This window comes from Schistocerca serialis, chromosome 5, assembly GCF_023864345.2.
Source record: "Schistocerca serialis cubense isolate TAMUIC-IGC-003099 chromosome 5, iqSchSeri2.2, whole genome shotgun sequence".
NCBI classification, from domain to species: domain Eukaryota; kingdom Metazoa; phylum Arthropoda; class Insecta; order Orthoptera; family Acrididae; genus Schistocerca; species Schistocerca serialis.
Window position 1 is genome coordinate 632,221,619 of NC_064642.1, and position 26,688 is coordinate 632,248,306.

Below are 26,688 nucleotides of genomic sequence, written 5' to 3' on the forward strand. Positions count from 1 at the left end.
GAAGGCAATCCGAGACCATAAACGTGTCGTTTCCAATATTTATTCAATGTTCTCGAGAAATGGTTCCAAGTACTGGAATATTACTGCAGAGAACACAGCCGCCCATTTTGCGCTGTGGATCGGCACTTGTTGACAAAGCTCGAGACCAGAGCGACTACTGTTCTTAACACTTTGCCGTCCGGCGACACCATGTGATGTGCACGACATAGCGGTCAACGGCCGGCGACACCACAGTGGTGTCGTGAGCGTGGTATCGCGCAGTGGCCGGCGACAGCGCTTAACTATCTTTTGCATTCTGTTGGTCTTTTGTTTAGGTAGCAATAAGTTACACACGTCAACAAGCTTTTTGTTTTTATAACTACTTACGCTCTTTCATCATGGTAAACGAAAGAGACGAGCCGGCCGGGGTGGCAGAGCGGTTCTAGGTGCTATATTCTGGAACCGCACGACCGCTGCGGTCGCAGGTTCGAATCCTGCCTCGGGCATGGATGTGTGTGATGTCCTTAGGTTAGTTAGGTTTAAGTAGTTCTAAGTTCTAGGGGACTGATGACCTCAGCAGTTAAGTCCCATAGTGCTCAGAGCCATTTTGAAAGAGACGATACGATTATTTACGATGAATGCGCTGACGTTTGTCTGACGTTCCGGACGACTTGTCCGATCGGGAAGAAGACATTGGATATCGAAAAAATGAGAGTTAAGCAGAATGGTCGGAAGGCAGTGAAATACGTCCAAGAGGAATTCGGCGGACGCTACGGTTGCCAACTGATTCGGATAAATCAGACGAAGAAGACAGTGCACAGTGGTCAGACTTTGATTTACAGAGGACCAATAATAAATATGAAGGATCTCCGGGTCCAAATATATTTCCCAAAGATACACATAGCGTCGAGGATATCGTCGAATTACATATTGGAAACGATCTATTTGAATATATTAGCAACAAAACCGACAAGTACTATAGTCAAAATTGCAATAGAAGAAAATTGTATAAAAATGCCAAATTTGTCGACTTTGCGGGTTCCGAACTTAGAAAATGGTTTGGCTTTCTATCCTTACGGAAGTTATAAAAAAAGCAAGGATCGACGATTATTGGTCGACGAATCCTTTGATAGACACACCGATATTTCGCAAAACGATGTCCCGCAAACGATTCAGACAAATATTATCATTTTTACATTTTTCCATTAACAACAATAAACCGGATAATGCCGTCCGGCTTTTCAAAGTGCAATTCGTAATTCATTATTTTTCCAAGAAGTTTAAATAAACAAATATTTGAAACAAACAAATTTTATATTTATATACGTATGTATATTTTCGAAATTTCTTGAAAGTAGGGGAACAGGGTTGAGAACTGAAGAGAACTAACGATGAGATTAGTAACACTTAACAATTTATAATCCCCCGGTAATATCAAGATCGGCCGGCGACAAACCAAGTAATCCGAATTAGCGCCGCTGCCGCCAAGCGAATCAATTTGCACGAGACGTGTGGACGGCAAAGTGTTAATATAACTGACTACAGCATTTTATTGTGCCTTGAGCAGCTCCGGCTCGTTGCAAGAATCAGGACAACATGGACAGCCACGCAGATTTAATATTATCCGTTACGAACGTGAGGTAACGGTTGCTAAGTTTTTACAACTGTAATCTGTAGCATTCAACCGCATTTCTGCCCTACACACAGCTCAATAGTGCGTTTCGAGAGACAATGCTCTGATCATCAGGTTAACTTCAAGAGCTAAGTCTTACAACATGATAGAGCATTGTCTCTGGAAACGCGTTGCTGAGCTGTGTGTAGGACAGAAATACGATTGAATGCTACCACTTATTACTGTACTCTCAAAGATGTTTCGTTGTCTGTAGATTTCAGCTTAGGTGTTGGTGGAGTATACGCAAACGAAGAAAGTCTAAGAAAATGAGCAGCACCTGTACACGGATGTAACTTGGCTGTAACAGACAGAACACATGAGATTCATTTACTATTTAAGTGTCAATGCAACACTTGTGTGACGTACATGTTCAAGAAAAGTGTTATAACACTATGTCATAAAACACACTGATAGTTATTTGCAGTAACTTACATTGCAATATTAAAACTGTGTCGTCAAATAACGTAAAGCCCGTCCTGTGTCACGAAAATTAAGACACAAACTACACTCCTGGAAATTGAAATAAGAACACCGTGAATTCATTGTCCCAGGAAGGGGAAACTTTATTGACACATTCCTGGGGTCAGATACATCACATGATCACACTGACAGAACCACAGGCACATAGACACAGGCAACAGAGCATGCACAATGTCGGCACTAGTACAGTGTATATCCACCTTTCGCAGCAATGCAGGCTGCTATTCTCCCATGGAAACGATCGTAGAGATGCTGGATGTAGTCCTGTGGAACGGCTTGCCATGCCATTTCCACCTGGCGCCTCAGTTGGACCAGCGTTCGTGCTGGACGTGCAGACCGCGTGAGACGACGCTTCATCCAGTCCCAAACATGCTCAATGGGGGACAGATCCGGAGATCTTGCTGGCCTTCTAGAGCACGTTGGGTGGCACGGGATACATGCGGACGTGCATTGTCCTGTTGGAACAGCAAGTTCCCTTGCCGGTCCAGGAATGGTAGAACGATGGGTTCGATGACGGTTTGGATGTACCGTGCACTATTCAGTGTCCCCTCGACCATCACCAGTGGTGTACGGCCAGTGTAGGAGATCGCTCCCCACACCATGATGCCGGGTGTTGGCCCTGTGTGCCTCGGTCGTATGCAGTCCTGATTGTGGCGCTCACCTGCACGGCGCCAAACACGCATACGACCATCATTGGCACCAAGGCAGAAGCGACTCTCATCGCTGAAGACGACACGTCTCCATTCGTCCCTCCATTCACGCCTGTCGCGATACCACTGGAGGCGGGCTGCACGATGTTGGGGCGTGAGCGGAAGACGGCCTAACGGTGTGCGTGACCGTAGCCCAGCTTCATGGAGACGGTTGCGAATGGTCCTCGCCGATACCCCAGGAGCAACAGTGTCCCTAATTTGCTGGGAAGTGGCGGTGCGGTCCCCTACGGCACTGCGTAGGATCCTACGGTCTTGGCGTGCATCCGTGCGTCGCTGCGGTCCGGTCCCAGGTCGACGGGCACGTGCACCTTCCGCCTACCACTGGCGACAACATCGATGTACTGTGGAGACCTCACGCCCCACGTGTTGAGCAATTCGGCGGTACGTCCACCCGGCCTCTCGCATGCCCACTATACGCCCTCGCTCAAAGTCCGTCAACTGCACATACGGTTCACGTCCACGCTGTCGCGGCATGCTACCAGTGTTAAAGACTGTGATGGAGCTCCGTATGCCACGGCAAACTGGCTGACACTGACGGCGGCGGTGCACAAATGCTGCGCAGCTAGCGCCATTCGACGGCCAACACCGCGGTTCCTGGTGTGTCCGCTATGCCGTGCGTGTGATCATTGCTTGTACAGCCCTCTCGCAGTATCCGGAGCAAGTATGGTGGGTCTGACACACCGGTGTCAATGTGTTCTTTTTTCCATTTCCAGGAGTGTATAAAGTAATCTAACCGTTAGTGTTCATACATAAATACTTGATTACGTTTCATTTGTAATGTCTTACTTGCCGTCCCTAGTACAGTACGGTATACTATCAACAGTACAACATACTAGCCCAGTCGCCAGGATGCACTTCTTCAACCATACTACCCCCCGTCCCTCCCTTTTACTCCGCCCTCCAACCAATAAAAACCAAAAGTTTCTATTTTTGAAAACGTATGATGATGCTTAACAATAAGAAATTATATTTTGCAAGGTACTATTCTGAAGCTCAGGTTTTTAAAACGTAAGTTCTTATAATTACAACACGAAAACCGCAAGATTTAATATAAACAACAGGTGTTATCGTCTGTTTCTGTAGCACTGTCACTTTGTTCCGTAGTTCTGCTCGATGCACATCGGCACGAGTCGGTGGTTTTCCTGACTATGACGTCATGTTTTCAACTGTTGCCAGCTGCAACGTTCAAACAGTTACCGATATGTACCGATCACAATTTTGGAACGTAGCGCAACTTATCTTCGGTATACTGTATACACTCACTCACACACACACACACACACACACACACACACACCTTTTCTTCCCATCAAGCTGGTCAGCCATTTCAAGAGACTACACTTTTCTGAAATTGTTTCAGTAATTATTGATCGTATTTTAAATCATTATTTACAGCTACAGAAAAATGCGTATTTTTGTCACCAAATGCGTTTCGTTTTATTGAAATAAAGCATTATCAGTGGTCTGTGAAACTATTTTTCGATCTGGCCCGTTTTCTGCATCTAAAAAGAGTTCGCTACATTAGATGTTGAAGCTACTTACGATATATGATGCCCGATTTTTATTCACATGAGTAACACTTTGGTCCACAGCTGGAATACTGTCTAGAAATATTTCAATCATCTCTTTGTATGCCCTATTTTTTACATTCTTGTTTCTGTAATACCCATGGGTGTTTCCCGGTACAGTTGTATAAGTTTTTCAAAGTGGTCATTTTTACTATACTTGTAGCACTAATACTTGTTGTAACGTGAACACCACATATTCATCAATGGCTAATTTCGAGTATCGCCTATATTACTCTTCTTGCGATGTTAAAATTTGCTTCTGTTGTCAGAACAAAGTAATTTTAGACAGTGCCATCTCGCGACTCGTAATGAAGTTGCGAATGCGCCATAATTGTGAAATAGTGGTTTATTAAACAAGTAACTGGGGACAAAGCAGGTACAAAGCTTATGAAAGAGTACATTCTCAGTATAAATATAAACGTGTAATTTATTTACTTCCCTTGTTTCAAAGCGACACCAATCCTCGTTTCACCACCCACCGCAAAAAATTATATTATTCCATTGCAGAAGTCTGCTATTACTCGTATATCGCGGTAGATAAGAAAATTCCGCTTGTCTACCATATGGCAAAATACTCTTCTGTCATTTGCCAGCACCTCATTTTGATATCTCAAACTGTTTCTGATGTATGAGTATTTCATTTTAGTTATAATGCTGGAGCGTGCAATTGCAGACGAGTGTGATACATAACATCAATTTTCTCGAGCCCGATGATAGATAGAGATCTCCTCCCACGTCTAAAGAAAAATTCAATATGTTAGCTAAATTCAATAGGAATCAATTATATGGTCTAATACACTGAGGTGACAAAAGTGATATGCACATATACAGATGGTGGCAGTATCGTGTATTAAAGGAGCAGTGCTTGTACAGGTTTCCGACGTGATTATGGCGGCACGAAGAGTATTAACAGACTTTGAACGCAGATGATATCTGGAGCCAGGCGCATGGGAAATTCCATTTTGGAAATCGTTAGGGAATTGAGTATACCAAGACCCACAGTGTCAAGAGTGTGCCGAGAATAACCTTAACGACCGAGAGACGTAGCATATGCGTAGACTTATCAGTGATAACAGACAAGCAGCACTGCGTAAAATAACCCCAGAAATCAATATCGAACGTACGACGAACGTATGCGATAGGACATTACGGCGAAACGTGACGTTAATGGGCTATGGCAGCAGACGACCGACTCAGGTGCCTTCGCTAACAGTACGGCATGGCCCGAAGCGTCTCACCTCGGCTTCTGACCGTATCGGTTCGACCCTAGACGACTCTATGGACTGGTCAGATGAGTCCCGATTTCAGTTCGCAAGAGCTGACAGTGGGGTTCGAGTGTAGCGCAGACACCACGAAGCTGTAACCCGTCAATAAGACACTGTTAAATCTGGTTTTATTTATTTATTTATTGTTCCGTGGGACCAAATTAAGGAGAAGTGTCCATGGTCATGGAACAAGTCAATACATGACATTATAACACGATATTAGAAACAGATAAAATAAAATATAAAAAACATATTCAGGTGACAAGTCGTAAGTTTAAATAAAGAAAATCAACAATATAACACTGGAATTTGCTTAATTTTTTAGATCTTCCAGGAGCTCCTCGACAGAATAGAAGGAGTGAGCCATGAGGAAACTCTTCAGTTTAGACTTAAAAGAGTTTGGGCTACTGCTAAGATTTTTGAGTTCTTGTGGTAGCTTATTGAAAATGGATGCAGCAGAATACTGCACTCCTTTCTGCACAAGAGTCAAGGAAGTGCATTCCACATGCAGATTGGATTTCTGCCTAGTATTAACTGAGTGAAAGCTGCTAACTCTTGGGAATAGGGTAATATTGCAAACAACAAACGACATTAAAGAAAATATATACTGTGAGGGCAATGTCAGAATTCCCAGACTATTGAATAGGGGTCGACAAGACGTTCTCGAACTTACACCATATATAGCTCGAACAACCCGTTTTTGAGCCAAAAATATCCTTTTTGAATCAGAAGAATTACCCAAAAAAATAATACCATACGACATAAGCGTATGAAAATATGCGAAGTAGACTACTTTTCGTGTTGAAGTGTCACTTATTTCAGATACTGTTCTAATGGTAAATAAAGCAGCATTTAGTTTCTGAACAAGATCCTGGACATGGGCTTTCCACAACAGCTTACTATCTATCCGAACGCCTAGGAACTTGAACTGTTCCGTCTCGCTTATAATATGCCCATTCCGTCTGATCAAAATATCGGTTCTTGTTGAATTGTGAGTTAGAAACTGTAAAAACTGAGTCTTACTGTGATTGAACATCAAATTATTTTTCACAAGCCACGAACTTATTTCATGAACTACATTATTTGATACTGTTTCAATATTACACACAATATCCTTCACTACCATGCTGGTGTCATCAGCAAACAGAAATATTTTTGAATCACCTGTACTACTAGAAGGCATATTATTTATATAAATAAGAAACAGCAGTGGCCCCAGCACCGACCCTTGGGGAACGCCCCACTTAACAGTGCCCCATTGGGACTGAACATCACTACCACTCTCAATATTGCGGAGAATTACCTTCTGCTTTCTGTTCTTAAAGTAAGAGGCGAACCAATTGTAAGCTACTCTCCTTACTCCATAATGGTCCAACTTCTGTAGTAATATTTTGTGGACAACACAATCAAAAGCCTTCGTTAAATCAAAGGAAACTGCTAGCGTTCGCAACCTTTTATTTAACCCTTCCAAAACCTCACAGAGAAAAGAGAATATAGCATTTTCAGTTGTTAAACCATTTCTAAAACCAAACTGAACATTTGACAGCGAATTGTGTGAATTTAAATGCTCCAGTAACCTTGTATATACAACCTTCTCGATAACTTTAGCAAACACCGATGGCATAGAAATAGGTCTATAATTGTCAATATTATCCCTGTCTCCCTTTTTATAAAGTGGCTTCACTACCGAGTACTTTAATCGGTCAGGAAACCGATGGTTCCATAATGGTGTGGGCTGTGTTTATATACACTGGTGCTCATAAATTAAGGATAATGCTGATACATAATGAAACAACGCTCTGGTGGGCGGTTTGTGGATTTAAATCACCTCAGGGTATGAGCATGCGGTGCATTTGAACTGCGGTCGTGGCACGGTGGCGCTGGCAGCAGTCCACATACGCAGAGGTGTGTTGGTGCATGTCAGAGTACGGTGCAACTAGTAAGTGTGCATACGTTTTGAGACGTGCTAATTGTGACCGTGTGTTGAAAATGGCTCAAAGAACACATATTGATGACGTTATGAGGGGACCAGGGCGACTGGAGGCTGGTCAAACACAGCAGGTCGTAGCACGGGCCCTCCGTGTGCCACAAAGTGTGATCTCAAGATTATGGCAACGATTCCAGCAGACAGGAAACGTGTCCAGGCCCTACAGTAATGGACGTCCACAGTGTACAACACCACAAGAAGACCGCTATCTCACCATCAGTGCCTGCAGACGGCCACGGAGTACTGCAGGTAGCCTTGCTCGGGACCTTATCGCAGCCACTGTAACAGTTGTCTACAGACACACAGTCTACAGACGACTGAACAGACATAGTTTATTCACCTGGAGACCTGCAAGGTGCAACCCACTGACCCCTGGTCACAGGAGAGCCCGTAAAGCCTAGTGTCAAGAACACAGTACATGCTCATTGGAACAGTGGTCCCAGGTTATGTTCACAGACGAGTCCAGATTTAGTCTGAACGGTGATTCTCGCCGGGTTTTCATCTGGCGTGAACCAGGAACCAGATACCAGCCCCTTAATGTCCTTGAAAGGGTCGCGTGGGATTATCCGAGCAGTCTTAGGTGTTGCAGTCATGGACTGTGCGGCTGGTCACGGCGGAGGTTCGAGTCCTCCCTCGGGCATGGGTCTATGTGTTTGTCCTTAGGATAATTTAGGTTAATTAGTGTGGAAGCTTAGGGACTGATGACCTTGGCAGTTAAGTCCCATAAGATTCCACACACATTTGAACGTATTTTTTTCCTTATAGGGACTTGTATGGAGGTCGTAGTTTGATGGTGTGGGGTGGGATTATAATTGGTGCACGTACACCCCTGCATGTCTTTGACAGAGGAACTGTAACAGGTCAGGTGCACTGTGACGTCATTTTGCACCAGTATGTCCGTCTTGTCAGGGGTGTAGTGGGTCCCACCTTCCTCCTGATGGATTATAACGCACGGCCCCACCGAGCTGCCATCGTGGAGGAGTACCTTGAAACAGGAGATATCAGGCGAATGGAGTGGCCTGCCTGTTCTCCAGACCTAAACCCCATCGATCACGTCTCGGATGCTCTCGGTCGACGTATCGCTGCACGTCTTCAAACCCCTAGAGCACTTCAGGAGCTCCGACAGGCACTGATGCAAGAATGGGGGGCTATACCCCAGCAGGTGCTCGACAACCTGATCCAGAGTATGCCAACCCGTTGTGCGGCCTGTGTACGTGTGCATGGTGATCATATCCCATATTGCAGTACATGGGCAGAAAACAGTGGCGTTTTGTACCACAAGTGTTTCGGGACGGTTTTCTCAATTTATCACCAATACCATGGACTTACAGATTTGTGTCGTGTGTGTTCCCTATGTGTCTATGCTATTGGCTCCAGTTTTGTATAGTGCCACGTTGTGTGGCACCACATTCTGCAATTAACCTTAATTTATGAGCATTTATGAGCAGGACTGAGTGCTCTGGTCAACCTGAACCAATCGTTGACTGGAAATGGTTATATTTGGATACTTGGAGACCCTATGCAGACATTCATGGTCGTCATGTTTCCAAACAACGATGGAATTTTTATGGATGACAGTGCGCCACGTCACTGGGCCACAGCTGTCCTTGAGTGGTTTGAAGAACATTCTGGACAATGCGAGCGAATGATTAGGCCACCCAGATCGCCTGATACGAATCCCATCGAACATTTATGGGACATAATCGTGAGGTCAGCTCTTGCACAAAATCCGATGCCAGCAAGACTTTCACAATGTCGGACGGCTGTAGAGGCAACATGGGTCAATATTTATGCAGGGTACTTCCAACGACTTGTTGAGTCCATGAAACGCCGAAAAATGGTTCAAATGGCTCTAAGTACTTATGGACTTAACACCTGAGGTCATCAGTCGCCTAGAACTTAGAACTACTTAAACCTAACGAACCTAAGGACATCACACACATCCATTCCCGAGGCAGGATTCGAACCTGCGACCGTAGCAGCAGCGCGGTTCCGGACTGAAGCGCCTAGAACCGCTCGGCCACACGGCCGGCTGCAACGTCGAGCTGGCGGCACTACGTGGGGCAAACGCAGGTGCGACACGATATTAGGAGGTATCCCATGACTTTTGTCACCTCAGTTTATGCATCAAACGCAAATTCGTAGCGACCTTTCAAATTTTACGCAGTGTGTTAATGATATGGGAAATATCACAGTAACCATGAGCATTAGTGAAATGATAAGCACTTCATCGTCAAACTGACATATAACGCTACAACTGATGTGAATTTTTTTTCTACCGACCAGTTTCTTTTAAAATCGTTTGAGAAGATTGAGGGGTAGCAGACGTGAGCGCGTCGTTATACTGTAGCTTCGCACCGGCCACCTGCTCGCCGAAAAATGACTGACTTGGCTGAACGATGCCCACCATTAAAACCGTCCGTGTATGTACTTGCTGACATGCCGGATCGGCTGTTCCCAGGACTGGAGGTAACAGTCTGAAGGTCGTTCTGAACTAACGCACTGGCGATGTCTGTGGGTATTCAAGAATCAGCCTAGAATATCCGTGGCCCGTCGTGGAAATCCGCTTGTGTATGGCCAGCTAATTATCACGTTCACTAGGGCCCGTGCAGCAGCAAATCATAGTCACGCTGCGATTTAATACGCGTTTACTATTTCCTCCTCCGGTGCCGGTATGTTTCATTGAGTTAAAAAAAGAAAAAAAAAAAAAAAGCCTGGGAGCCGCTGGACCACCGTACCAGCCGACATTAGGTCCTGTACTAAGATCTTTAATGGATCTTCATATGCGTCTATTTCAGTAAGAACCATCTTTTCGTGTAGAGGCACTCTACAAAGGACTGCACAGCTTATTTCTGTGTTCAGGTCGATGTAAAAATGATACACTGAACTGGTATTTACGCTGAGATTCCATTAATTACTACGCCTGGGCCGCCCGGCTAGCTGCGTGGTCCAACGCGCTTCTTCCCGGGAGGGAAAACGTGCCAGTCCCTGGCACGAATCCCTCCGGCGGATTAGTGTCGAGGTCCGGTGTGACGGCGAGCCTTTGGATGGTTTTTAAGGCGGTTTTCCATCTACCTCGGAGAATGCGGGCTGGTTCCTCTTACTCCGCCTCAGTTACACTGTATCGGCGATTGCTGCGCGAACACCGTTTCCACGTACGTGTACACCACAATTATTCTACCATGCAGACATTTGGGATTATACTCATGTGGTATGAGACGTTCCCGGTGGGGGTCCACTGGGGGCCAAATTGCACGATAACTCTGTGTTCGGTGTGGGGCGGCCGTGGGATAGGTCGACTGCTGTGGACTGTTGTGGGGTTGTGAACCATTGATGGCTCCGGCGGGACGAAGCTTCTCCGTCGTTTCTAGGCCACACATACATACGAGGATAATGGAATGTAGTCGAATTAAGTCGGGTGATGCTGAGGGAATTAGATTAGGAAATGAGACACAGAGTAGTAAAGGAGTTTTGCTATTTGAGGAGAAAAATAACTGATGGTGGTCGAAGTAGAGATGATATAAAATGTAGACTGGCAATGGCAAGGAAATCGTTTCTGAAGAAGAGAAATTTGAGTATAGATTCAAATGACAGGAAGTCGTTTCTGAAAGTATTTGTAGGGAGTGTAGCCATGTATGGAAGTGAAACATGGACGATAAATACACTCCTCGAAAAGGAAAAAAGAACACATTGACACCGGTGTGTCAGACCCACCATACTTGTTCCGGACACTGCGAGAGGGCTGTACAAGCAATGATCACACGCACGGCACAGCGGACACACCAGGAACCGCGTTGTTGGCCGTCGAATGGCGCTAGCTGCGCAGCATTTGTGCACCGCCGCCGTCAGTGTCAGCCAGTTTGCCGTGGCATACGGAGCTCCATCGCAGTCTTTAACACTGGTAGCATGCCGCGACAGCGTGGACGTGAACCGTATGTGCAGTTGACGGACTTTGAGCGAGGGCGTATAGTGGGCATGCGGGAGGCCGGGTGGACGTACCGCCGAATTGCTCAACACGTGGGGCGTGAGGTCTCCACAGTACATCGATGTTGTCGCCAGTGGTCGGCGGAAGGTGCACGTGCCCGTCGACCTGGGACCGGACCGCAGCGATGCACGGATGCACGCCAAGACCGTAGGATCCTACGCAGTGCCGTAGGGGACCGCACCGCCACTTCCCAGCAAATTAGGGACACTGTTGCTCCTGGGGTATCGGCGAGGACCATTCGCAACCGTCTCCATCAAGCTGGGCTACGGTCCCGCACACCGTTAGGCCGTCTTCCGCTCACGCCCCAACATCGTGCAGCCCGCCTCCAGTGGTGTCGCGACAGGCGTGAATGGAGGGACGAATGGAGACGTGTCGTCTTCAGCGATGAGAGTCGCTTCTGCCTTGGTGCCAATGATGGTCGTATGCGTGTTTGGCGCCGTGCAGGTGAGCGCCACAATCAGGACTGCATACGACCGAGGCACAAAGGGCCAACACCCGGCATCATGGTGTGGGGAGCGATCTCCTACACTGGCCGTACACCACTGGTGATCGTCGAGGGGACACTGAATAGTGCACGGTACATCCAAACCGTCATCGAACCCATCGTTCTACCATTCCTAGACCGGCAAGGGAACTTGCTGTTCCAACAGGACAATGCACGTCCGCATGTATCCCGTGCCACCCAACGTGCTCTAGAAGGTGTAAGTCAACTACCCTGGCCAGCAAGTTCTCCGGATCTGTTCCCCATTGAGCATGTTTGGGACTGGATGAAGCGTCGTCTCACGCGGTCTGCACGTCCAGCACGAACGCTGGTCCAACTGAGGCGCCAGGTGGAAATGGCATGGCAAGCCGTTCCACAGGACTACATCCAGCATCTCTACGATCGTCTCCATGGGAGAATAGCAGCCTGCATTGCTGCGAAAGGTGGATATACACTGTACTAGTGCCGACATTGTGCATGCTCTGTTGCCTGTGTCTATGTGCCTGTGGTTCTGTCAGTGTGATCATGTGATGTATCTGACCCCAGGAATGTGTCAATAAAGTTTCCCCTTACTGGGACAATAAATTCACGGTGTTCTTATTTCAATTTCCAGGAGTGTAGTTTGGACAAGAAGAGAATGGAAGCTTTCCAAATGTGGTGCTACAGAAGAATGCTGAAGATTAGATGGGTGGATCACATAACTAATGAGGAGGTATTGAATAGGATTGGGGAGAAGAGAAGTTTGTGGCACAACTTGACTAGAAGAAGGGATAGGTTGGTAGGACATGTTTTGAGGCATCGAGGGATAATCAATTTAGCATTGGAAGGCAGCGTGGAGGGTAAAAATCGTAGAGGGAGACCAAGAGATGAATACACTAATCAGATTCAGAAGGATGTAGGTTGCAGTAGGTACTGGGAGATGAAGACGCTTGCACAGGATAGAGTAGCATGGAGAGCTGCATCAAACCAGTCTCGGGACTGAAGACCACAACAAAAACAACAACATACATACATACATACAACTAGTATGCTTACCCTTTTCTTCAAATACACATGCTGCACAATCATGTATTAGCTACGAAAATTTTTAACAGTCAAATATAAAAAAACTTACGCTCTATAAACCTAATGTATATTATACATTACAGGAGTACACCAACATTGTTGTAGAGGATACCAGAAGATTGTCAGAAGACAGAAACCAATAGTACACACGCAGCGGTGACAGAAGTCATCGGATAGCAATATGCAAATACATAAATGGCGATAGTATCGCGTGCACAAGGTACAAAAGGGCAGAGCTTTCATTTGTACTTGGGGTGATTCACGTGAAAAGGCTTCTGACGTGATTATGGCCGCACGACAGGAATTAAAACTTTGAACGCGGAATGGTAGCTGGAGCTAGACGTATGGGACATCCCATTTCGTAAATCGTTAGGAAATTCAATATTCCGATAACCACAGTGTCGAGAGTGTACCGAGTTTACCAAATTTCAGGCATTACCTCTCGGAATGAACAACGCAGTGGCCGACGGCCTTCACTTAACGACCGAGAGCAGCAACATTTGCGTAGCGTTCTCAGTGCTAACAGAAAAGTAGCACTACGTGAGATAACCACGGAGATCAATGTGGATCGTACGAAAAACGTATCCGATAGGAGAGTGCGGCGAAATGTGCGTTAATGGGCTGTGGCAACAGTCGACCGAGCGAGCGCATTTGCCAACGGTACGACATCACCTGTAGCTCCTCCCATCGGGCTGTGACCATATCACTTGGGCCCTAGGCACCGGAAAACCGATTTCAGTTGCTGAGAGCTAATGATAGGGTTCGACTATGGGGCTGATCCCACGAAGCCATGGACCCAATTTTCAACAAGTCATTGTGCAAACAGATGGTGGCACCGTAATGGTGTGAGACTGTGTTCACATGGATCATTGACTGGAAATGGTTATGTACGATTACTTGAAGAGCAATTGCAGCCATTCTTGGACGTCATGTTCCCAAACAACGATGGAATTTTTGTGGATGACAATGCGCCATATCACTGGGCCACGATTGTTCGCGATTGGTTTGAAAAACATTCTGGACAGTTGGAGAGAATGATTTGGCCACCCAAATCGCAAGTCATGTGATGCATCGAACATTTATGGGACATAATCGAGAGGTCAGTTTGCGCACAAAATCCTGAACCGGCAACACTTTCGCAGTTACGGACAATAATGATGTTACCAGCAGCTCTTGGTTGTTTTAAAAGATAGCCTCTTTTTTCGAGTGCTGTTTCTGGCTGCACGCTGAAAAGTTCTGTGTAGTCGTATTGTATCTGTTTTCATTGGGGCCTGGTCTCGTAAAAAAGTTCTTAGTTCAGGGTTCGTATTCCTTTCCGTTTACCCCACGCCTAGTGAAGATCACACATGTGTTTGCTTCTGTTTATCTCACTCTGAGGCCACAAAATGGAGATAATGAACGAAAAAGCAAAGAATCACTTTGGTAAAAAATTTTCTACTTCTGCAATTTTTATTATTCCCTTCGTAATGTTCGATCGCTAATTAATTGACATGGTGCTGCATTTACCGACAGCAGCAACTGTAATCAATTGTCAGTAACAAGTCACAACACCCGTCTCTGGTCTCTGTCAGTTATGATTTTTTTACGACCACTTTTCTTACGACATGTTATTTGGTTGAAAGCGATACCGCAATCCTTGTAGACACGTTGGTCTCTCAGCACTATACATAAATAAATCAGGCAACTTCGTTCCCTGTTACTCACAGGCATGTCCAACTTCCTTTTTGCCATCGTCACGCCCCTACGTCGACACATCCTTCAGCAACGATTCCATATCAATGATTGGCATTTGCACAACTATATGGCCGCATTCCTGGTAAGATGGAAACAAATTTTTACGTGTGGTATAATGCTTTTAACCGCGTTATAGATTGAGCAGTATTTGATGTGCAGACGACGTTGTTATTTTTTAAAATTTTGTAAACTGAAAAAACAGCACAACAGTTGCTTAACCCAAAATATTTTATTTTGTACACGACCGTTTCCAGAACGCTTAAAGTTACATAATCTGGTGTAAAAGATAAAAACACTTAACTATCTGAGGCTATACTTGACTCAATGTTGTCATGTAACCAAACATTTCGTGTCAAAAGGATAAAAGAGACATAAATTCCGTAAGAACCGTTTGCCCGTGCTACATGACTATTAACACAAATAGGAAAAGACGTTGTTATCGAATGATAGCGAGGATAATTTACAAAGGGGGCTATATTCTTAAGAAATATAGCAGAAGAAAATGGACTGAAAATTTCTCCATATATATCAAAAGCAATGGCATGTTTATGGAAAAAAACGAGATGATCCAAAGTTGAGAAAAATGGCAAAATATTGGAGAGGGAATCAAGCTTTAACTAACTTAGATGTGAAATGTCGCCAACGGTAGATCGTGACGTAGAAACAATACTTCGTAAACTTTAGACATATAATAAAAAAATATATATAATACAAATAATATATAATATAATATGTCTGCTCAATTTACAGAACTCTGGAAACCAGAAAGGAGACTATACTGAAGCTTTATAAGGCAACAGCGGTACGAAACTCCTCAGGGCAGTTAAAAGCAAAATATGAAACACAGAAACAAGACAAGAGGTACAGATTTGCGATTTGGTAAGCAAAATTAAAAATTATAGTGTCAACTAGTGTAACCATTTAGATAGAATTCAGCAAACCTGCACGGCCTAGAATCGCCTTGAACTAGACAGCGATGTGTCTGTCGGACGTCCCAGGACGAGATTTTTCCGGTACAAATTGTGCGGCTTACTCCACAAATTGAAGATGATGATGGTGACTGGCACATACGCACCACTTCAATGTCACGACTTACTTCAGCTGCTGAGGGTCACGTGAACGCCTCGTACCAGTCCTACACCATCTGCAGCACTCCAAATTATGTCCTCTTTTGAGTGAGTGAGTGGTATTTTTTCCGGTGACGTCATCGAAGTACTGCGTCGTCATGGTTCTGCAGCTTCGACTCTTCAGCCTTGCAGTTGCCCGCGCTGAGTCACGCTGCAGGCAAGGAAGGGGAAGTACTGTTCCGTATTGTTTGTGCTGAGCAAATCAGCGAGCACTACGGAGAACATCCCCGCCACTAGATCGGCGTATGGGGAATAAAGAGGCGCGAGCAGAACTGTCTCCATTGAGTACATGTCGTCAGTCGGCAAGATGCGCGTTTCCAAGGCGGTGAGCGGCTCGCAAAAACTTGGGTCCGTTGAGATCCAGCAGGATGGCGGCAAGTACACACAGTAGTTTAATAGTCAGCCGGACTTGGCGAGTGTTATAAGCATTGTTTACACCTAAACACAAGCGAATGAGCATTCGCTTGTGTTTGCGAAAGGCGGGAATTGGGGTCACAGTTTCTTACTTCTCTTCCGCTGCCTCCTCAACCCCCTCTTAATATAGTATCTTGTTACCCCACCTTTTAACATACCACAGCTGCCTAGATTTTAATAAAAACAATATAACAAGTAACATATTTTAATACAATGGTCAAAATAAATGTCGCACTTTCCTGAAACTTTAATATCGAATGTTGCGATGCAGAAATGCGTTACTATATCTACATTGGTTTGTTTTGTAATGCAAGTGTAGCAGAAACAGTTCATTTTTCTATCGTGAGGGAGCATTATGTCCAGGCTATGCTAACCATTTCACTTGTAAACATGGTAGTACTTGAGCTATGTGTAATCAGGAGGCCGACCGGAGTGACCGATCGGTTCTAGGCGATTCAGTCTGGAACCGCGCGACCGCTACGGTCGCAGGTTCGGATCCTGCATCGGGCATGAATGTGTGTGTCGTTCTTAGGTTAGTTAGGTTTAAGTAGTTCTAAGTTCTAGGGGACTGATGACCTCAGATGTTAAGTCCCATAGTGCTCAGAGCCATTTGAACCATTTTTTTGTAATCAGGATATTTGAGTTGCTTCAGGATGTTTCGGAGAACAATAACGGTCAGAGGCTCCATATAGGCACTCTAACGGAGGAGGGAATGAGACAGATGGGTGTTGCAGCGAATCTTCATGTGAGTCATTCGAACAAGTTTCTAGCAACAAGATCAGTTAAGGATCTTCAAGTGGCCGCAGATGAAAAACAACAAGAGCGCAGGACCGATATCTGCGTATAGCGGCAGGCACAAACCTTCAATGCAATGCAACGCGTCTACGGCGGCAGTTCCAAACAGCTATAGGAGCGCAGGTGTCAACTAAGACGATACGAAATAAGATCCGTGAGTTGGGATTACGTGCCAGAAGACACCTCCTAGCTCCTCCCCTAAATGGGTTTCGGTGAAGGACTCGTGTCACATGGGCACAAAATCGCTCTTTGTGGACTAGGCAGCAGTGGGGCACACGCTCTTTTCTGTTGAGACTCGTATCGATCTGCGCCCTGACAATATTAATACTCCTGCGTGGAGGCAATGAGAACAACTTTTACAATCTAACTGTATTGCAGACCGCTACCGTTATAATGGCGATTCCATCATGTTTTGGTGTGGAATCATGTGTGGCCGCAGACAGCCCTTGTGCCAATACATGGGAGGATGACTGGTGTAAAGTAACGGGACATCTTTCCACCCATTGTGACTCCATTTGGGCAACATACTGGAGCGGGATTCACGCTGATGGATGAGAACGGACGCCCCAATCGTCACAGCCTTATGAACGTTTCCCTAGTGGAGCATACAATCAGTTGGATGGAAAGGCTCCCATATTGAATCAGTTGGATGGACCAGCTTCCATATTCTCCAGATCTCAGCTGTAATGAGAATGCATGGGCCATGTTAAACGAGCGGTTTGCAATCGTCCTGTTCCACCACCGACCTTACAGGGCATCAAAGAGGCCGCTATGGAGGAATGGGTCAATATCCCACAGGCTTCTCTGGACAGTTTGGTAAGGAGTTTGCCTAAACTGCATTCCAAAGTTTCTTCAATTACGAGGAGGGTCGATTGGTCCATAAACAATGTGTTCCGCAAGGTGACAGTGAAAAGAAACGGTAGCGTTTGTAGTAGAATCTTTTGTGAGGTTTTGTTTTTGTTTTTTGTTGGTGTTTATCAAGCGGAAAAGTGCCTATCTTCTTACTTTTTCCTTTCTTATGTCTGTACTTGGCAGAACAAAATAGTTTTGTTTCCTGTTATATCCAAGATTGACAGTAAAGGAATATGCAACATTTATTTTAACTACTGTTTTGTAATAATAATTTGTTTAGTTTAGTACTTAGCACATCACTTCAGCATAAGTGACAACAACAACAATAATAATAATAATAATTTACACGATATGGAATGCGAAAAGGCAATTCAAGTTCGTACAGAAGCCTTTGCGAAGTACAGTTCAAATAAAAATGAGAAAACTCTTCAAAACTTTTTAGAAACACGGAAACTTTCAAATAAACTTATTAGACAAGAGAAGAGAAAGTATGTAACTCAGCAACTGGAATCAATAGAAGCAGATTTTAAAAATTATAATACGCATGGATTCTACAAAACTTTTGCAAACCAAATTAAAGGGTATATCCCTCAAAATGTCTGTTTTCGGAAATCAGATGGGAATCTGGCACTAAGCGACGAAGAAAACTGTGAAGAATTAGCCAAATATTTTGAAACGCTACTAAACTGTCCAGAACCAACAGAAGCTCTTCCAATATCCAGCACTAAAGCCCCGCAACAGCAAGACTCTGTACCGCCAACTGAAGAAGAAATTATCAAACACATAAACAAACTCAAAAATAACAAAGCATCAGGAGAAGATGGAATTGTAGCCGAATTTCTCAAAAGTCTAGGGTCTAACTCAAGAAATGAGCTAGTTAAAATTATTCAAAACATATGGGTTACTGAAGAAATACCAGAAGATTGGAAATGTGCCCTAATACATCCGTTACATAAAAAAGGGGATAAATCGGATGTGAACAACTATAGAGGAATCTCCTTACTTGCCGTCACATACAAGATATTATCAGCTTGTCTTCTTGAAAGAACACAAAAACTGCTAGAACCCAAAATCTCAGATTTCCAAGCTGGTTTCAGACCAAACAGATCATGTCCAGAACAAATTTTAAACTTGAAATTGATTACAAGGATGAGACAAATGCGAAGGAAGCCTACAGTATATGTCTTTGTCGACTTTAAAAAGGCATATGATTAAATTCACAGACCCACACTATTTAAAATTCTTGAAGAACAAGGACTGGATAAGAAGACATGGAACATCATAGAGCAGACATTAACAATACAAAATGCAAAGTGAAATTCATGGGAAAACTTTCAAAATCATTTGAGATAAAAACTGGGGTTAGACAAGGTGATGGATTATCACCTCTGTTATTTAACTTAGTTCTGGATAGAGTCATGGCAGAATGGGAAAAAGAACTCAAAAAAGAAAAGTACTGGAAACCAATATCACTGGGAACCAAAAAAGATGACCTACAAATCCCCTACTTAGCCTACGCAGACGATCTTGCAATAATGGCAGATTCTAGTGAAATGGCAGTCAAACAGATAGAAACCTTAAAAGAGTGTGCAGGAAAAGTTGGCCTACAAATATCTTTTGAGAAAACGGTGTTTACAACAACAAATCTAGAAATTTCTAAGTTACAAACCAAATATGGAGAAATTAAGAGGGTACCATACTTTAAATATTTAGGAGAGATAATTTCTGAAAAATACTCACAACAAGAAAGAATATTAAAAGCTCGTAGGGGTCTATGGCTGGTCCAAAACATTTACAATAAAAAATGTCTATCTATAAATACAAAAATTAAACATTATAAGTCGGTAATTAAACCAATAATGCTATATGCCAGCGAAACCTTGACACTTAAAAGGAAAACAGATATGGAAAACCTGAAGAAAGAGGAAAGGAAAATCATTAGGAAAATTCTGGGACCAAGATGGACCAAAGAGGGGTATAGATTACAGGAAAATTCTAAAATTGAAGAATATTCTAACATAGAGATAGACATGAGGAAGAGGCGTCTAAAATTCTATGGCCACATAATGAGACTTCCCGATCACAGACTTACAAAAAAAAATAGTAAGATACGTAGCTCCCTTGTTAATGGAGGAGAATGGATCAAAAATGTAAAGAAAGATCTGGAATTAGCCAACATTACTACTGAAGACATGAACAAAAGAAACAATTTCAAACTTAAAGTTGACAAATGGGAGGTCAAACCAGAGACAAAAGCGCCGAGAACTGGAACAAAATGGAGCGAAGAAAGAAAAGCTGAATTCTCGCAAAGAATGAAGACCTGGTGGGCAAACAAGAAGAATAAGAAGCCCCAGAAGTGAACCATATTTACTTAGCGTCTTCCATGTTGGGAGCTTTACGACTAATAATAATAATAATAATAATTTACACGATATAACTAGAAGAAGGCGCTACACATTATCAATATTTCACTTAGCAGTGCGACTATGAACACCAGTCTCTCTCTCTCTCTCTCTCTCTCTCACTGGTCATACCGGACTCGAGAGTCCATTACCGCAGCAACGTATTTTCGTCATCTGTCCCTGTCTTGGGCTATTTCCTTCCATTCCCCTTCAATACCTAGGCTCCTCAAATCAGCCTTCACATTGTCCTCCCATCTACGCCTCTGACGTTTTCCCTCTAGGTGCCCTACCAGTACTCTGCGCGCTGCCCTGCCCTCATCCATTCGAGCTACGTGACCCGTCCATCGCAGCCTACGTGATTTAATAATACTGATCATGTCAGGGCTTGAATAGAGTTCGTGAACTTCTTCGTTATGCGGTTTTCGCCACTATCCGCTAATGTCATCCCTTTTTGCTCCAAAAATTTTCCTCAAAATTTTGTTTTCAAATACTCGAAACGGCTTTTCATTTTGCACAGTGAGAGACCAAGTCTCACACCCATACAGCATAACTGGTAGAATAATAGTTTTGTATATTCTAATCTTTAAATTCCTAGACAATATCCGCGATGAAAGTAATCTGTTCAGTGAGAAGTAGCATGCATTTCCTGCCCGTAATCTCTTCTTCAGTTCGGATTCAATCTCATTTCTCGAAGAGATGTCCACTCCTAGACACTTGAATGTGTTCACTTTTTCAAACTGCATGTCTCCGACTCTTAACATTTCCTGATCTACTGCTGTTGGCATTCTAGTAGTAACCAGGTATTTAGTTTTGTCTTCACTTATCCTTAGACCTACATCTTCACTAGCCTTGATTAACGCATTCGCATTTGCTGTTACAGATTCTTTCCTATCGCTAATGATGTTTAGATCATCTGCAAACCCTAATATCTTAATATTTCCATTTAACTCCACACCCTCTGAATTATCTGCTGCCATTCGTACAATATATTCTAGGACTAAATTAAAAACGTAGCGGAGACAGGGCATCTCCCTGCTTAAGTCCGTTCTTTATTACAAATTCTTCTGACTCCAATTTCTGACTCCAATTTCTACTCTACCTTTTGTGTTTTTCAAACTCGCTTCTGTAAGTCTAACATACTGCTTTGGTATTCCAAGTTCCAAAAGAATTCTGTACAATTTTTATTGCAATACTGAATCATATGCTTTTGTAAAATCTATGAAAAGATTATGAACTGGTTTGTTGTATTCCCATTTCTTTTCCAAAATTTGACGCAGGGTGAATATTTGGACTATAGTTGATCTGTTCCTCCGAAAGCCGGCTTGTTAATCCCCCACAATTTCATCTGCATATGGTGTAAGCCTGCTTAGCAGAATAGTCGAGACAATTTTGGAACATACTGGTAATAGCGATATCCCTCTATAATTACTACAATCCATTTTGTCGCCCTTCTTAAAAATTGGGATCAGAATCGACTCCTGCCACTCTTCAGGTAGCATCTCCGAGTTCCATATATTAGTTATCACTTTGTGAACTACTTCCATCAATTTCTGTCCCCCATTTTTAATTAATTCTGCAGTTATGCAGTCTGATCCTGCGGCTTTATAGTTTTTCAATTTGTTGATTTCATCTCTTACTTCCTTTAACGTTGGCTCAGGTATCTGGGGTTCTGCTGTATGTATTTCGTACGCCTGCTCATTTCCTGCTTCCTGGTGTACATTTAATAGATGCTCAAAATACGCCCTCCATTTACTTAATATAGCACTGGGGGTCTGTCAGTATTCCCTCGGCATCCCCTCGAAGTGCATTTGTCCTAGCCTTGAGCCCCTTCCTATACTCATTTATGTCTAGATAAATTGCCCTAATGTTTCTTGTTTTACTGTTTGTTTCCATTTTTTTGTTTGATTGTTCAAATAATCCCTCTTCTTTGCCCGTAGCCTACGACCAACTTCCCTTCTCATGTTCAAGAACTCCTCTTGTTTTCAGTCTCCCATTCTATCCCAATCTAATCGCGCTTTTCTCCTTTCCTCTACCAAATTTTGGATTCCTCATCAAACCACGGTTTCCTCCTATTCTTCTTAATTGTACCTATTGTGACCTTCGTTGCCTCTTTGATATTATTCCTCACAGTGATCCACTGTTTATTTACATCCTCGTCTTGATCTTCGTGTGTCCTGAGAGCATCAAACCTATTTGAAATTTCTATCATGTACCTTCTTCTAAAGTTTTCATCATTTAGCATGTCAGTGTCGAACCTAACAAGTTATGCATTGTGACATCTTGATGTTGCTGTAGATAGCCGTTGGTGAACTTTGGCAACTACAAGAAAATGATCAGAATTGCAGTCTGCTCCCCTGAAAGTCCCAACATTTTCTATACTAGTGTGCCATCTCCAACCTACAAGAACATGATCAATTTGGTTTCGGGTGTGTCCATCCAGAGCGACTCTAGTTGCTTTATGAATGTCCTTCCTTTTGAAATATGTGCTCTCAACAATCATGTCTTTTGAAACAGCAAAATTAACCACCCTTGTGCCATTATCATTCGAAATGTTATGCAAACTTTCTTTCCCAATTGTAGGCTGGAATGGTTCCTCCTTCCCTATCTTCGCATTAAAATCACCTATGATTAATTTTGTGTCGTACGAGTAGAAATCATCCCCCAGTCTGCAATATATAACTATGCGAGCATGTGAAAGGCAGGACTACTGTTTCTTTTAGTTGTTCCCATCTACGGCCAATGTTTTTTTTTATTGTTTCCTCCGAGTTGGGCCTGTCAGTTTCTGTTGCCGTACTCAACTCCCTGTGCTTTTGCCAGTTCTACCTGTACACTCAAGGACTGTATCCGATTTGTTGTTGGCAGTACGTGTAGACAGCCTGTGAATGAATGACCGCCTTTACTCAGCTGGAACGCTCTCTGTAGCCGGTCAGCCCGCTTGTGACCAACCAAAATTTCTTGCAGCACATAGGGCGATCATGACCCTATGACACCTAACCTGCTCCCCTCCCCTTGGTCGTGAGCAATCGTTTGCACTTGGTGCCGGGGGGGGGGGGGGGGAGGGGGGAGGAAGACAACACCAGAGGATGAGCATGCCTTGCCTATTCTAAAAACGCTGCAGTTTTTTTTTTTTTTTCTTGTTTCGGTAGTGATCGGCGCATTGGTGTCATCTGAGACAACACACGTTTTCAAGATGCTTTTTCACGGGCCAAATACACAGCCCAGCCTCATTAACGTGACCGCCGCCATGTTGGACGTCAACGTGCAGTAACAACACACAAACGGCAGGTGGCAGCACTAATAGTCGTGGGGGGGGGGGGGGGGGATTTGGAAAACAGTACAGTCGTTGTCGTGAGGCGAAAACGGAGCGATTTATCTTATGTCCACGATCATTGGCTTTCGGGCCGAGGGTGGAAGCACATCGGAAGCAACTAAGTTTGTAAACTGTTCGCGTGCTGCTGTGGTTGAAGTACAGCGTGCATGGTAAAATGACGCTATCCAAAACCGGCGTCGAAGCAATTGTGGTGCACCATGGGCCATAGATGACAGGGATGAATGACGGCTGCGGAAATGTGTACGGCCAAATAGAAATGGTTCAAATGGCTCTGAGCACTATGGGACTTAACATCTGAGGTCATCAGTCCCCTTGAACTTAGAACTAATTAAACCGAACTAACCTAAGGACATCACACACATCCATGCCCGAGGCAGGATTCGAACCTGCGACTGTAGCAGTCACGCGGTTCCGGACTGAAGTGCCTAGAAACGCACGGCCACCGCGGCCGGCAGGCCAAATAGACATGTCCGAAAGAACAGATCCCATCTTCATACAGTTAAGGCTAACCGGCCATTGACCTTCTTCTTCTGTGTTGGATGCACACGCATTGCCCAAACTCTTACGGGGCTTGGTAAGATTGCCTGCCGCCAGTAATGAGTGTAATGGGCAGGGGCACTACGAATGTAGTGTGTGGACATTAAGTTGGGAATGTGGGTCTCACGGAGAGCGTGCAAGGGATAAATCCCTGCAGTCGCACTATCCTCTGTGCCCTCGGTGGCTCAGATGGATAAAGCGTCTGCCCTCTAAGCAGGAGATCACGGGTTCGAGTCCTGGTCGCGGCACACATTTGCAACTGTCCCCGTTGATGTATGTCAACGCCTGTCGACAGCTTAGGGTCTTGATTTAATTATCATTTCAAAACAATAAAAAGTCAAATCTGTGAAACTCGACAAATACGGAATTCTGAAGACACATACCAGCATCAGCAGGTAAGGGCAATTCAAACAGACCATCCATTCGTTGACATTGACATGGTGCCCTTATAAAGTCAACCTGAATTCCTCTATGATAGGTCTTTTCGTATTTCAGCATACGATGGCAGTTGGAATCAGATGATATTTTAATAGACTGAGTTTTGAAATGGTATTTTGTAGTGTCCTTTGAGTCCAACAGTGTTTTCTATTTTTCGGCTGACACTAACCACAGTCAAAGAAGATGGATTGCATCTGGATGCTTCGATCATTTCCTTGAAGTCCGTAGGTGTTTCCATCAGTGTCTTTGCATTCCATAATCCAATTAGCCACTCTCAGGAAATGTGCTTTGTATCTTCTACAGGTCACCAATTTGCTTATAGCGGAAAAAGTTGAAGTTTTTATTTTAACCACCAGCAGGAACAGTGCCCTCATCCAAGGCATGAGTGATGAAGTATGAAGATATGACATCTATTAGCGCTCATTTCCGCAGTGAAATCAGGATAAATATGTAGAAACGATTGGCCTATTGCAAGAACGTGGATACTGAACGAATACACCGAAAGTCTCCGCCTTAAGTAATGGTCATTGGTTTCTATATTTAGCACAGATATATTTTTTGCGAACTCTATGCAGTTAGCCAACTTCATTTTGTTCTTCCTTGGCTCTCATTTACTGGGTGGATCGATTACATCAGAATTCTGTTTGCACTGCCCTCTCGTAGCTGGATGAGTCACCAGTGACTTGCCTGTTTCTTTCCCCTGAAAAATTGACTTACCTGGTTCTTTCCCCTCACTGGAAAACTTTGAATGCTAGTATCTCTGGACTCGTTTTTTTTTCAGTTTTAGACTTTCAGCACATGCATATGATCAGTCTGAATCGAACTGTAGCAATAACTCAATTTTTTAGAAAAGTGACTTACCTGGTTTTTTCCTCTGACTCTTCATATAACTGGAGGATTCACATCCTAGTCCAAGCTATGTACAAAAATGTAGTTCGACAACTAACCCTGCTAGTGATTCTTCAGTTTATCCCGGCGTATTTGTTGCTCGAACAGTCCACGGCTATACTGCCGGTTCATAGCGTCCAACGGGCACAATATTTCGACGATCAGACATGTCGCCATCGTCAAGTGCGCTGACGAACTGAGCTCCTGAGGGCGGGCGGGCGTCAGTATACCCGTGGGCTGTTCGAGCAACCATGCTAGTAATCAATTTCTGGACGCCAACAAAATTTTTTATGCTTTTTGGTTCCCAAATTCAAGACCAAGTTAATCTAGTTTCAAATAGTATACCATTTACAGAACGTGATGCCTTATGTCCCCAATACAAGCAACTATTTGAACCCACCTTACCCTGTCCAACTGATTTTCCTAGCCCACGTATCCTCCAAGCAATCAGCAGTGCCCAGTTTTTGTAGAGCTGATCAAATTGAAGCACAACTAGATAGATTGGAAAGTATGGGTGTAACATACTGATTATCGTCTAGCCAGTGGGCAGCACCCATAATCATAATTAAGAAGCTGTATGGATCACTTTCGATTTGTGGTGAATTGAAGACTGCCATTAATCCTCGAGCAAATGTCGATCTGTATCCAGTTTCTATGCCGGAGGAAATATTTGTAAAATTGACTGGAGGCAATTGTTTTAGCCAGCCGCTGTGGCCGAGCGGTTCTAGGCGCTTTAGTCCGGAACAGCGCTGCTGCGACGGTCGCAGGTTCGAATCCTGCCTCGGACATAGCTGTGTGTGATGTCATTAGGTTAGTTAGGTTTAAGTAGTTCTAAGTCTATGGGACTGATGACCTCAGCTGTTAAGTCCCATAGTGATTAGAGCCATTTGAACCATTTGCAATTGTTTTACAGAGATAGAACTCACTGACATCTCCCTTCAGCTGATCAAACGAGACAATTTTTAGTGATTAATACGC

The 26,688-nt window shown here is 44.0% G+C and overlaps 1 protein-coding gene across 1 annotated transcript in view; it reads left to right on the forward strand.

Annotated features, from left to right (window-relative positions):
• The first annotated feature begins 16,287 nt into the window (after window positions 1-16,287).
• The window catches only part of LOC126482279 (peptidoglycan-recognition protein SC1a/b-like), a 42,127-nt gene continuing 31,726 nt past the window's right edge, over window positions 16,288-26,688 (forward strand). The window contains exon 1 of the mRNA XM_050106265.1: window positions 16,288-16,427. Within this exon, the coding sequence (XP_049962222.1) occupies window positions 16,343-16,427 (85 nt within the window). The 5' untranslated portion in view covers window positions 16,288-16,342. The remainder of the gene's footprint in view (window positions 16,428-26,688) is intronic.